At 66.3% G+C, this 12,296-nt stretch overlaps 1 protein-coding gene across 1 annotated transcript; it reads right to left on the reverse strand.

Moving 5' to 3' along the window:
• Window positions 1-951: 951 nt before the first annotated feature.
• Window positions 952-4,931, reverse strand: NEUROD2 (neuronal differentiation 2). Its single transcript, XM_003643420.6, has 2 exons — window positions 4,822-4,931; window positions 952-3,636 (listed from the first exon to the last, which is right to left on the reverse strand). The coding sequence occupies exon 2, from the start codon at window positions 3,629-3,631 to the stop codon at window positions 2,561-2,563; it is 1,071 nt and encodes a 356-aa protein (XP_003643468.2). The 5' UTR covers window positions 3,632-3,636; window positions 4,822-4,931; the 3' UTR covers window positions 952-2,560.
• Between the last annotated feature and the right edge of the window lie 7,365 nt (window positions 4,932-12,296).

The raw sequence follows: 12,296 nt of genomic DNA on the forward strand, positions 1-12,296 counted from the left end.
AAGACGGGCGGGAGCCGTCGGAAGAGGCTTCGTCCGTCTGTGGGGAGCGGCGGGGAGCGGGGCCGGGGCCGCTCGGTGGGGCCGGGCCCAATTCTTTGGGGCAGGAGAGGATCCGCTTCCCGTCGGGCCGCTGCCAGCGAACCGCGGTGCCGAACTTGCCGGGTTTTCCCCGAATCCCGAGGGGTGCGGACACGCGGCCCACGCCAACAACGCGCGTGTTTTCCACGTAGGAACCCGGGGGGATCCACTCCCGCACAGCGGCTCCGTGGGGCCCAGCGCCGAGAGCCCACTCCGCGGCCCTGCCCGGAGCCCGCGGTGGTCGGGGCGGGCGGAGGCAGAGTCCCGGTGTCGGGAACGGGAAATGGACCGGCGGCGGTTGGCGACGGGAGGCGGACGGGCACGGAGCCCGTTCAGCACCGCCGCGGTGGACAGCTCCGCGCCGGGCACGTGGCGCCGCGCGTCGGGAGCCGCGGAGCGAACCGAGCGGCACCGGGCGGCACCGGGCGGCACCGGGCTCCGTGCCGGCGCTGCGGGCACCGGGACCGCCACCGACACTCCGGTTTGCCCATCTCCGGTCCCACGGAGCGGCGCCGGCCCCGATTCGGCGGAGCGAGGCCGGTCCCAGAGCCGCCGTCCCCGGGGAGCGGAGCCGGCGCCACGCCCGAGCCGGCACCGAGCTCCGGTTCCCGGTGCCCTTATTGGTACGGGGGTGGGGTGGGGGGGGGGGGACACCGCCTCCCGGTCCCGGGGGGGACACCCGTGGGGCAGAGCCGCGTTATATCAGCGCCGCCCCACCGCGGGCCGCGCACTCGGGCGCCGGGCACGGCGGAACGGCGGAACGAGCGGCGGAAGCGGAGCGGCACCGGCGGGGGAGCGCGGGGCGCGGGGCGGGGGGGGGGGGGGGTCGTGCCGCTGCCCCCGGTCGGAAGGAAAGCGGCGAAGGCGGCGGAGTCAACATTGAATATTTATTAATCGCCGTCGAAGGACGCTCGGTAATTACAGGGCCGAGCAGTCCGGGCGGGGGGCGCCGGGGGCGGTGCATGCAGAGGTGGTGCCGGGACCCCCGGCCCCGCGCCCCGAGCGGTGTCCGCGGTGCGGCGGGGGGCGGGCGCGGGGGGGCTCTTGCATATCGTTGGCCATAGATATTTATTCATCGAAATGAAACGGAACAGAAACACGAAAGCACTTCTGGTGTCGGACAGGCGGGTCCCCTTTGCTACAACTGGTTTTGTTTTAGTTTGTTTGTTTCTTTGTGGGTTTTTTTTTTCCTTTTTCTTTTTCTTTTTTTTTTTTTAATTTTTGGGTTTCTTTCTGTTTTTTTTTTTTCCCAAAACTTTTTTTTTTCCCCGTTTTTTTTTCTTTTTTTTTTCTTTTTTTTTCTTTTTTAAACATTTCTCAGAATCTCTCCTCCTTCCCTGCTCTCTAAAAATGCTGGTTGCTCTACGGTGATGCGGGCAGCTTCGCAAACAGCCTCATCTCTCCGCTTTTACAGCAGCTCCCGACCGAAGGGCTCCGTCCAGCCGGGCACAGCTCCGGGCCGGGGTTGGGCCGGGGGCCGTCAGCCCCTCCGCATCCCCCCCATCCCCGCCGCTCCCGCTCGCACCGCTGCGGGCTGCCCTGCGCCGTGCCCCGGCTCCGCCAGCTCGGGAAAACCGGGGCGGCTCTGCATTATTTTGATCTCTTTTTCCTTTCTTTCTTTCTTTCTTTTTTTTTTTTCCTTTTTCTTTGTGTTCGTTTCCTTTTTTTTTTTCCTTTTCCTTTTTCTTTTTTTTTTTCCTTTTTTTTTTTTGTTTTCCGTTTCATGATTTTTTTTCTTTTTTTTTTCTTTTTTTTTTTTTAAAACAGGTAAAAAACGTCCTGACACACAAACGCGCTGCGAGAGGAACTCCGGGCACCGGGGGGGGCGGGAGCGGGGCCGGGCCGGACCCCCCCAAAGCAAAGTGCATCTGTGAGCGTCCGCCGGGCCGGGCCTGCTTGCATAGATAGAAATATTGGAATCTCCGTTTCGCCTCTTTATTGCTTCGGAAAGTTTCGCTCCGCGCCGCAGCGCGCTCTCCTCTCGCTCCCACGGGGGTGTCCAACGCTCGGGGGGGCTCACGGCGGCGGAGGGGGGGAAACGGCCCAAAACGGTGCGGGGTGGAGAAGTGGGGAGGGGGGATGGGGTGCGGCGGTGGTGGGGAGGGAGAAATAAGAAACGAATTAAATAAGAAACGACGCGGTTTGAGCCAGAGCCCCGGGTCGGGCTGCGTGCGCTCCTGGTCACCGCCCCGGGGGGGCGGAGAGGGGGTAAATGATAATAATTAAAAATAAAGAAATAGAGGAAAATTGGTAAAAAATAAAAAATAAAAAGGAGGAGTGGGGGGGAGTGGGTCAAAAAGAGAAAGGGGGAAAAAAAAAGGGAAAAATGATCCGGGAAAAAAAATAATAAATAAGGGAATAATTGTCCGAAAAAGGGGGAAATGGTCCAAAAAAAAGCACTTTGTCCCCACGGGGCTCAGGACCCGCAGCCGGGGTCGGGTCCCGCTATTGCACCAAAGCCCGCGGCGGAGCCCCGGGGGGGTCAGTTGTGGAAGAAGGCGTTGAGCTCCTCGTACATGGGGCCCCGCTCGTGCGGGAGGTGCATATCGTAGGGGAAGAGGTTCTCGGAGTGCACCCCCCCGCGCACCCCCGCCGAGCCGAAGACCAGATTGTGGCCGGCGGGGCGGGAGCCGGGCAGCGCCGAGTAGTGCATAGAGTAGTGGTAGCTTTTCTCGTGGTCGGGGGAAGAGTCTTGCTTGAGGGAGAAGTTGCCGTTAATGCACAGCGGGGGGCTGAGCCCGCCGTCGTACTCCGAGCTGTTGTAATCGGGGGACGCGTTGCCGTAGAGGCTCTCGTAAGCGGACGCGCAGTAGCTGTGTGTCCTCAGCCCGTGCGAGCCCGGCCCGGCGGGCGGGGGGCACTGCGCGGCGGCCAACCGCGAGCAGGGATAGGGGTAGGGGTGCACGGCGAACGACGCGTTGGGGCCGTGGTAGCGGCCGCCCTCCTGGCCCTGCTCCGTCAGGAAGTTGCGGGAGTTGAGCTGCAGGCAGCCGGCCACCAGGTTGGTGGTGGGCTGCGAGAGCCCCTTGCACAGAGTCTGCACGTAGGAGACCAGGTCGGGCCGTTTGCCCGAGCGCAGGATCTCGGAGAGAGCCCAGATGTAGTTCTTGGCCAGGCGCAGCGTCTCGATCTTGGAGAGCTTTTGGGTCTTGGAGTAGCAGGGCACGACCTTGCGCAGGTTGTCCAGGGCCGCGTTCAGGTCGTGCATGCGGTTCCGCTCGCGGGCGTTCGCCTTCTGCCGCCGCAGCTTGGAGCGCTCCAGGCGCGCCTTGATCATCTTGCGCTTCTTGGGGCCGCGTTTCTTGGGCCGCTCGCCCTCCGCCTCCTCCAGGCCTTCCTCCTCCTCCTCCTCCTCCTCCTCGTCCCCGCCTAGCTCCCCTTCCTCCTTGCTCTCCCCCAGCGAGCCCTCGGGCGGCTCCTCGGGGAGGGCGCAGCCCTTACCCTTCCGCTCCTCCTTGTCGCTGCGGGCATCCTCCTCGCACTCCTCGGCCCAGCTGGAGAATTTCTGAACTTCGGGGATCAGGCTGGGCTCGCTGAAAAGTCGCGTCAACATGATGGCTGCAGCGGGGGGGCAAAGAGCGCAGCGTTACCGCGGAGCCCCGCACCGCACCGCACCGCACCGCGCGGAGCCGCCGTTCCCCTCCGCCGAGAGCGGCCCCGATGCGGCGAAAACGAATGCGCCGCGGGGCCGCCCCCCGCCGCCCCCCGCCCGGGTTCGCCGGCACCGGGGGGCACCGGGGCGACGCTCGGGGCGGGGCGCCGCGCACCGGGTCCCCCCCCCGCCTCTCCGCCCGCCGCCGCCCCCCCTCCGGGCTCTCTCCCCTCCTCGCCGCCGCCGCCGCCGCCGCCGCTCCCGCTCCCCGGGCCGGGCCCCGGTTCCCACCGCTGCGCCCCCGCCCCGCGCCCCCCCCCCCGCCCCGCTGCCCCGCGGGTCGCGGCCCCGCTTGGACGCCTCCAACTTTTCGGACGCGGTGCGGAGCGGCTCCGGCCACGGTTCCGCCACCGCCGCCGTCCCGGGGCCGGAGCGCAGAGCCGCGGCCGAGCCCCCCCCCCACACCTCGGCCCTCTCCCCTCCCTTCTCCCTTCCTCCCCCCCCGCCGCCCCGGGCCCTTCCTCCGCACCCCACCGCCCGGGGCTCCCGCGGAGCGCGGCCCGCAAAATGCGGCGACGCCGAACGGCGACGCGGCGGGGGACGGCGGGGGCGACCGGGGCGGGACCCCCCCTGGGGGCGGGGGGGCCTTGGGGGACGGGCGGTGGTCCCGGCGCGGTCACTCCCCGGGGCAGCGATGTGCGGCGGGGCCGGGGCGGGGGGCGCCGCCCGGGGCGTGGAACGGGGGCGCCGCGGGGGAGCGGGGGGGCGGCTCCGCCGGGCGGGGGCCCCCGGGGGCGGCGGCGCGGCGGTTCCGCGGCGATTTCGTTGATGCGGTGCGGCCGCCGCTGCCCGCTCCGTCCCGGCGGGACCGCACCTCCCCGGGAGCCCCGGGCGCGGCCACCGCGGGGGGGGGGGGGGAGGGGGGGGGATGGCGGGGGGAAAATGCCCCGAACCCCCCGGGAGGGGTCGGGGGGAAAATGCCACCTGCGGGGCCGGTGGGGACGGGGGAGAAGCGAAGGATGGGGGAGAACGAAAGAAGGGGAAAAAAAGGGCGAGACGTGGCGGAGAAACCAAACCAACATGGAAGTTGCCTTTTCTCCATTCAAGTTTCCTCGCTGCCCTCCCAGCCCTCCACTTCTTACATAACTCACCTTCGGCGCTGACTGGAGGAATTCTTATTTCATTGTTCCCAGCATCTTCTGGGAGCGGGACGCGGCTCCTTGAGGTGCTCCAGCCTCCTGCAGTCCTCTATCCAAAAGGAGGCGAGAGTGGCATCTCTACCCAGCAAAGGGGGTACCAGCTCTGCTGCCAGTGCCATATGGTTGGCACGTCATGCGCGAGAGCTATCACATGAGAGCTAATGATTGACATGCGCTTGCATTCAGGGAGATTTGTCTCTCTGGGGAAGGAGGACTCGCCATCTGTCACTCTGTACTCAAAAAAAAAAAAAAAAAAGAAAAAAAAAAGAAAAAAAAAAAAAAACCCTTCCAAATCTACAGATCTGCCTACACGCCGCAAAATGGGACCTGGGTGAGATGCAGGCGATAGCAGGGCTGGGGCTGAACAATGGAGCGCAGGCAGGGCGCTGGGGCCGGGCTCACGGGGCGGCCTGTGCGTGCTGGGGGCAGCCGGGGGTGCTGGCTGAGGGGGGGGTGCCACAGGGACCCTCGTGGCGAGCTGGCATCGGCGGATCGCTGCACACAGCGCACGGCTCGCCCGGCCGCGTCCCCACCCGCCGCTGCAGAACGGGGCCCGGTGTGGGTTGGGGGCTGCGGGTGGGCACGGCCCGTGGGAGGTGGCAGCGTGGCCGGTGCCCGTTTTGGCCGTGCAGGTGTGGGCAGAGGGTGCGCACGGCACAGGGAGGGCTGTGGGCTGTGGGTCCCCACGTATGGTGGCATCGCCGTCCACTCCGGACCCCTCCGGCACCCCCGGGGCTGCGCGGCTGTGCCATCTTTTCTCTGCAAACCCAGCAGCACGGCCCTACACAAATGCATCCAGTCTTCAGCACCCTCCTACGTGTGTGCACGCACAGGCATGTGTGCGTACATGTGTGCAGACCTGCATGTGTGCACGTGTGTGACCATCCCTCCGACGCAGCAGGGCGCACAGTGAGCCCCGAGGCCGTGGGTCCCCCCGTGCCGATGGCTGAGGCCGTGCTGTGCCGCAGTGCCACCCCTGAGGCCTTTGTCTGCCATGTACTGCTGGCCCTCTCCAACCCTGTGCCCCTGTGCAGCGCACGGGCACCACTGGTGTCCCTTGGTGTCCCTGGAAGCCGCTGATCCCCAGCCCCTGGCCCTGCAATCAGCCCCATGCATGTGCTCTGGCCCTGCGTGGCAGTGCCTTGTTGAGGGCAGGAGGAGGTGGCCACGTGTCACCACAGACTGTGGGTCCCTGCGGGCTGCACCGCGTGCCATTCACCCCGTACCATGGGGAATGGGGTCACATCCCAGGGCAGAGCGTGGGGACACCCCTGGGTGTGCTGCATCCCTGGGTCCCCCCGCTGCCAAACACAGCCACTGCCCTCGCTCTGCCCTGGGGCTGTCACCACTTCCTGGCCACTGCAGCTCTGCTCGGCTCTGTCCTCTCTGTCCCTGTCTCAAGTGACGCAGATGACAGCCCCGTGTCCCCAGACAGGCCTGGCCACACAGTGGGCACACCGTGGCAGTGGTGGCAGTGGGGGCTGCTGCCTGCGTGCAGACAAAGGACTCTCCGTGCCCATCCGCGGGGTCTGTGCCAGCGGCCGCATCTCCCACCGCCCCGGTGCAGGTGACGGGGCTGGCACGTGACAGGGGACCTCCCCAGCAGTGTGTGTGTGGGGGACATCGCGTGCTGTCACTCACGGCTGAGGCCAAGCAGATGGCACCTGGGCTGAAGGTTTGGGAGGCAGGGCCTGGCCGTGCCGGTGTCAGTGCCACGTCTACCCGTGGTGCCCTGCGAGGGTGAGAGCACAGCACATCGCAGCGCTTCCCACGGCACGGCTCCAGCTCGCTCTGCCTGTGCCCACTGTGCCCCCTGAGCCCTCCAAGCCCGGGGCACCCACAGGGCTCTGGGGCTGCCCGAGGCTGAGGAGCTGCCCGAGGGTCAGTGAGAACCACGGCCACGCGGGGACGGGGACAGGAGGAGCCCCACGTCGCAGCCGTCGCATCCATGCCGCCTCATTAGCAGCAGGCGCATGGCGAGGGCTGGGAGCGGGCCGGCGCCTCATCAGCATGCACAGCCGCTTGGAGAGAGAAGAAAGTGGAGACATGAAACGGGGAGAGCAGATGAAAGGGGCGCGGGGAGATGAAAACCCAAACTGGCTGCTTAATTGTGCCAGGGCTGTGGCGGAGGTGGAGAGCTTCAGCCAGCCCGTGAGGGACCTCCGCTGCTGTCCCCGCGCTGTCCCCTCCACTGGAGGAGGCACAGAGCACAGCGGCCCCATGCAGACTGGGGAGCGGGGTTGTGTGCGCAGCCTCTGGCCCCACGAGCTGTGGGGATGGGGTTGCGGGTGAGGCTGTGTGACCTCTCCAGGCTCCAGAGCCGGGTGCTGTTCCGCCCATCGGAGCCCCCTTCCTCCTACAGTTCCAGCCTTCCCCTCCATCCTTCAGCAGGAGGGCAGCGGATGGGGACGGTGCCCGGAGCAGTGGCATCGGCCGGAGGTGGGTGACGTGACTCGGCCGGCGGTGACAGGAGAGGACCTGTGGGCATCTGGGGGAGGATGGTCCGCTGCGAGGGCACCGTGCTGGGACACGGGGGGTCCCGGCCCCTCGCTGTGGGGCTGAGCGCAGCAGGGCCGGCTCGGGGCTGATTCGGCGTCTCCCCGCGAGGCGCGGCGGGGGGGCTGTGCTGCCAGATGGAGCCGGCTCCGTGCTGCAATATTTCTGGGAGGTGAAGGCTGCGAGAGATGGATGCGTGCGGCGCAGCCACCGCCGGGGATGTGGAAGCACAGGAAGGGAGCGGCAGGAGTCAAGCATGCCCCCGTCCCTGTCCCCATCCCCGTCCCCATCCCTGCGGCCTTTGGGGATGATCAGCCCCAGGCCCCCGGAGCAGCTCTGCCTCGTGAGACCCCTCCCCGTGTGCATTGGAGCCAGTGGTGAGAGGGTCCCCATCTGTGGGGCAATGGCATCTGTGGGGATGCGGCCACGGGGGCCATGCCTGTGCCTATCTGCAGTGGGACAGCGGTGTCCTGGGTTGGCCGGAGAGCCCCGGGGTGAGGAAGTGTGTGTCAGAGGGAAACTGAGGCACGGGGGGAGGAAAGGGGTGGACCTGCAGGGAGAGGGGTCTGGACTCTGCCGGGAGCTGGGGGCTGTGTGTGAACTCCATTTCTTTTGCAGGAGGAGGATGGAGAGGGGCTGTGACCGAACACAGGGCTCTGGACGGGACGCTGTCCCCTCTGCTGTCCCCTCCTGCCCGCTGTGACTCACACCAGCTGTGGACTCGGTTTTATGGCATGAGGTGTTCACTGGGCAGATGATGCCCTGGGAATTGTTAGGTGGGAAAGTGCCAGAGCTGCAACCGTGCAGAGCTGGGGGGGGTCCCGGGGGGGGGGATGAGGGCCATGGAGCACACGTCTCCTTCATCACCCATCAATGGGCAGCTGGTGAGGGTACCGCTGCGTCACCAGAGCTCCTACCCGTGAGGTAGGTGACAAGGCTGCCCTGTGAGGACATCACGTGCTGTGACATCACAACGTCTGGGCTACGACGTCACAACGGCTGAGCTGTGACGTCACAGCTGCTGGGCTATGGCTTCCCAATGACTGTGTTGTGACGTCACAATGGCAGGGGTGGGAGCGCAGCAGTGCCACCGGTGTGGGCACAGCCATGTGTGGGTGACGAAGCGCTGCTGGCAGATGGCGTCCACTCGGGGCTGCCGCAGGGATGGGGGGGGGGGCACGTGGTGCACGGATGCTGCCTATAACTGTGCACCCCCACAGGGCCCCCCCGGCCAGCAGAGAGGTGCTCACTGCCCTCCGATGTCCCAGGGATGGCGGGGAGGTGGCTGTGCTGGCCGTGCGCTGGCTGACAATGGGGTGCAGTGGGGTAGGGGGCACAGGGGAACTGATGAGGGGGAGCTGGGTGGCATCAGGAACAAAGGAGGCGGTACCCGGCCGGAGATGGGGGGCTGGGGGTGCCCGGCCTCTGCCCTGCTGGGGTCTTGAGCCAACAGCCTGTGGAGGGGATCCAGCCCTATGCTGTCATTGTGGGGTTTGGCTCTCCTCACCCATCCCGGGCCAATTCGGGGTCTCCCCACATCACGCAGCCTTTTCTCCTCATCCTTGGATGCTTTGGGGGCAACCTGGGGGCAATTTCGGGGTGCTGCAGGTACCGCCATCCCTCCTCCCTCCGCTTTGGGGACCACCATCCCGGGGCACCTCGGGGACCCCCGCATGGAGGAGTGTCGGTTCCCCCATCCCAACACACTCTGCCATTCAGCAGGGAGCGGATTTGGGGAAGTTGAGGGGAGGATGGGGGGGGGCCGTGGGGGGGGTGGGTTTAAATCTCCATGGCGACACGGTGACGACAGTCGCCATGGCGAGGCTGCGTGGCCCGGCCCGTTGCCATGGCGATGCGCCTGGCACGACGAGTCGCCATGGAGATGGCCGATGGATGGAGTGGTCCCCGTGGCGGGGGCCCGGGGCCGGGATGGGGCCGTGGGGTGGGGGGGGCCGAGGACCCACCGTGGGGCCACGTGGGGGCCGCGCGCCCTCCCGTTGCGCGTGGGTCGGGGCCGTGCGCCGCCGCGTGCCGCCGCCGCCCGGGTTCATTTGCACGAGGCTTTTCCACTCCAGTTCACACTACCATCTGACAAGCCCAACTTCTCATTTTCAGAGTAATCACTCCACTGCACTAATTGCACATGCAAATATGCAAATTCGTATTAATTAATTACTATACTAATTAGTTCTGTGGTATTTGCGAGTAATAAATCATTCGGAGGGAGCGGGAAGCTGGAGACCTGGCCCATTTACACTTCGCATAAAATTTTAATAGGCGCTCCGGCTGATCCGGGACAGCCGCGCCGCGCCGCGCTTAAAGGGCCAGAGCCGGGCTGGCACCGACCGCCCGCACCCCCCGGCCCCGCCAAGGGGGTGGGCGCAGCGGGTGGGGCGGAGGGAGCGGCGAGCAGCGAGCAGGGAGGGCGCAGCGGGAGAGATGCGAAGGGGAGTGGGGAAACTGAGGCAGGGAGGGGGGCGGTGCCGACGGGCGGTGGGCGCGCGGCTGCTCCCCGCTACCGCCCCGCTGGAGGGGCTGCCCGGCCGCTGCCCCCCCTCCCGACCCGCAGCTCCTGCCCGTGCTCCCCCTGCTGCCGCGCAGCCGCTCCCCGCCGCCACCTTTGGGGATTTTGCAAGCCTTTAATTGTCGTAAGCACAGATTAATTAAGCAGCGATAAACACAAACCCATGCATTATTGATGAATAAGGGTGAGTTCAGGTTGGTGCAAACGTTGTAATTAAATATAAACCTCAAGCTGCCCATTGTTAACTTACAAATTACATTACTATTGCGACACGTGTCGGGGCTCACGCAGATGCGAGGGGGATCGCACCCGGCGTGGAGACCCCCATCGCCCCCCGCCGGGCACCCCCCGCCCGTCCAGCTCTGCTCCAACCCCGACCCACACAGCGCCGGGAGGGCTCCGTCCGTCCCAACGCCGCCCCGCATCCCCCACCGAGCTGCCAGCGGGGCCCGGAGTGCAGCGCGACGTCCTGCTGCGGGGCCGCTGCGTGCACAGAGCCCTGCACATGGATGTGCACACCCCCTGCACGCACACGTGTGCATCCCGTGCACGCACACACATCCCACGCGCGCGCGAAATGCAACTGTGCGCATTCCGTGCACACGCACACACCCCATGCGCACGTCTGGTGCATACAGTTGTGCACATCCCATGCACACAGATCCCATGAATATGTTCCATGCACACATACATGCACGTCCCATGCACACACGCACACCCCGTGCACACACGCATGCCCCATGCACACGTCTGGTGCATACAATTGTGCACATCCCATGCACACAGATCCCATGAATACGTTCCATGCACACACATGCACATCCCATGCACACACACACACACACATACACACCCCATGCACGCGTGCACATCCCACACACACACACAGCAGCTCACACTGCACCCACATCACCACAACGTCCCACCCACCCATGGGGGCTCATGTGCCCACATCCCCACACCCCACATCCCCACACCCCCACACTGGAGCAATGGCTGCAGCCTGCACTGACCACCTCCTTTCATGGCTGCCCACCACAGCCATGGGGACCCCCACCTCCTGTCCCCCCCCTTCCCCATGTATTCCTCTGTGTCTGGATTTGTACCCAAAGCCCCTCACCCAGGACCCCCCCCCCGACACCGAGGTGCCACCCTCGCAGTTGGGACCACATCCCTTCCATTGTGGTCACCCCCATCCCCACACGCATCCGGGCCACCCTCATCCCATGGGGGCTCTGGGGGCACTCTGTGCCGGGGACAAATCACAACAATGGTGGGGGGGGGCTGGGGGGGTCGGGGGGGGGGAGAGCTCGCGAGATGTGCGCGCCCGGCTGCTCCCAGAGTGCCCCTCTCTGGGGCGGCGGGGTAGCGGGGCTGGCAGCTGTTAGCTATTTATTAACCAGTCATGGTTAAATTGGTTTATAAATTAACAGATGTTTTAACTTTATTCTTTCTTCTGGGAATGGAAGCAGCAAACTGGTCCGTGCTCAGCGTCTGGGCTCGGCGTGGGTCGCCCACCCTATCCGGGAGGGTCCTTATGGGGTGGGGGGAATGGGGCGGATGGCCCCCACCCCATCGGGGCCCCCATTCCAGCAGGACGCAGTGGTGGCGGTGGCAGTGGGGTGGGTATGGGGCAGTGGGCACACGGGGTCGCATCCCCCGGCAGCACCCGGGGCTTTCAGAGGATATGTGTTGAGGGTGGGGAAACTGAGGCAGGGCCGGGGGGTGCCCCGCGGTTTTCTCTCATTGCTGCCCCCCCGGGACGCAGGTTTTGAGGTTCCCACCCATTTAACCTCGCAGCCCCCAGGGCACGATGCGCCCGGCCCCGCGTGCTCCGTGTGGTGCGTCCTCCCCGGAGCTGACCCCGATGCCCGCAGCCCCGGGAGGACCGGGAGAACCGCTCCGGTGCCCCCTTCGCGTCGTCCCCCCCCCGTGCCCCGCCGTGCCACCGCGCCGGGGCTGACACCTGCCGGCCGCGCGCAGCAGCGCCGGTGGCACCGGGACACGGGGACGCGGCCCCCGCTCACCTCCCGGCGACACGGCGCTGGGACCCCCCCGGCGTGCAGGGACCGGGCCGTGCCCCTCTTCCTCCCCCCCGCTCGGCGTCCCGATGAGGACATGGGGACGCGACCCCCCCCCGCGCCTCCCCTGGAGCCCCCCGGATTTGAAGGGAAATGGGTGAGACCCTCCCCCCCTCCGGGTTGCAGCCCCACCGTCCCTCCAGCGCTGCTCTGTGCCTCAGTTTCCCCATAGCGCACAGAGGGATGTCGGGGGGGGAGGGCGACCCCCTGTGCAGCACCATTTAGGGGGAGGGAATGGGCAGCAGCCGCCCGACCCCCCTTTGTCCCTGGGGCTTCTCCCGGAGGGCGGCTCCCAGCACGGAAGGGGTTAAGGCCCCCTCGACCCC

The sequence above is a fragment of the Gallus gallus genome, chromosome 27 (assembly GCF_016699485.2).
Source record: "Gallus gallus isolate bGalGal1 chromosome 27, bGalGal1.mat.broiler.GRCg7b, whole genome shotgun sequence".
Classification (NCBI taxonomy): Eukaryota; Metazoa; Chordata; class Aves; order Galliformes; family Phasianidae; genus Gallus; species Gallus gallus.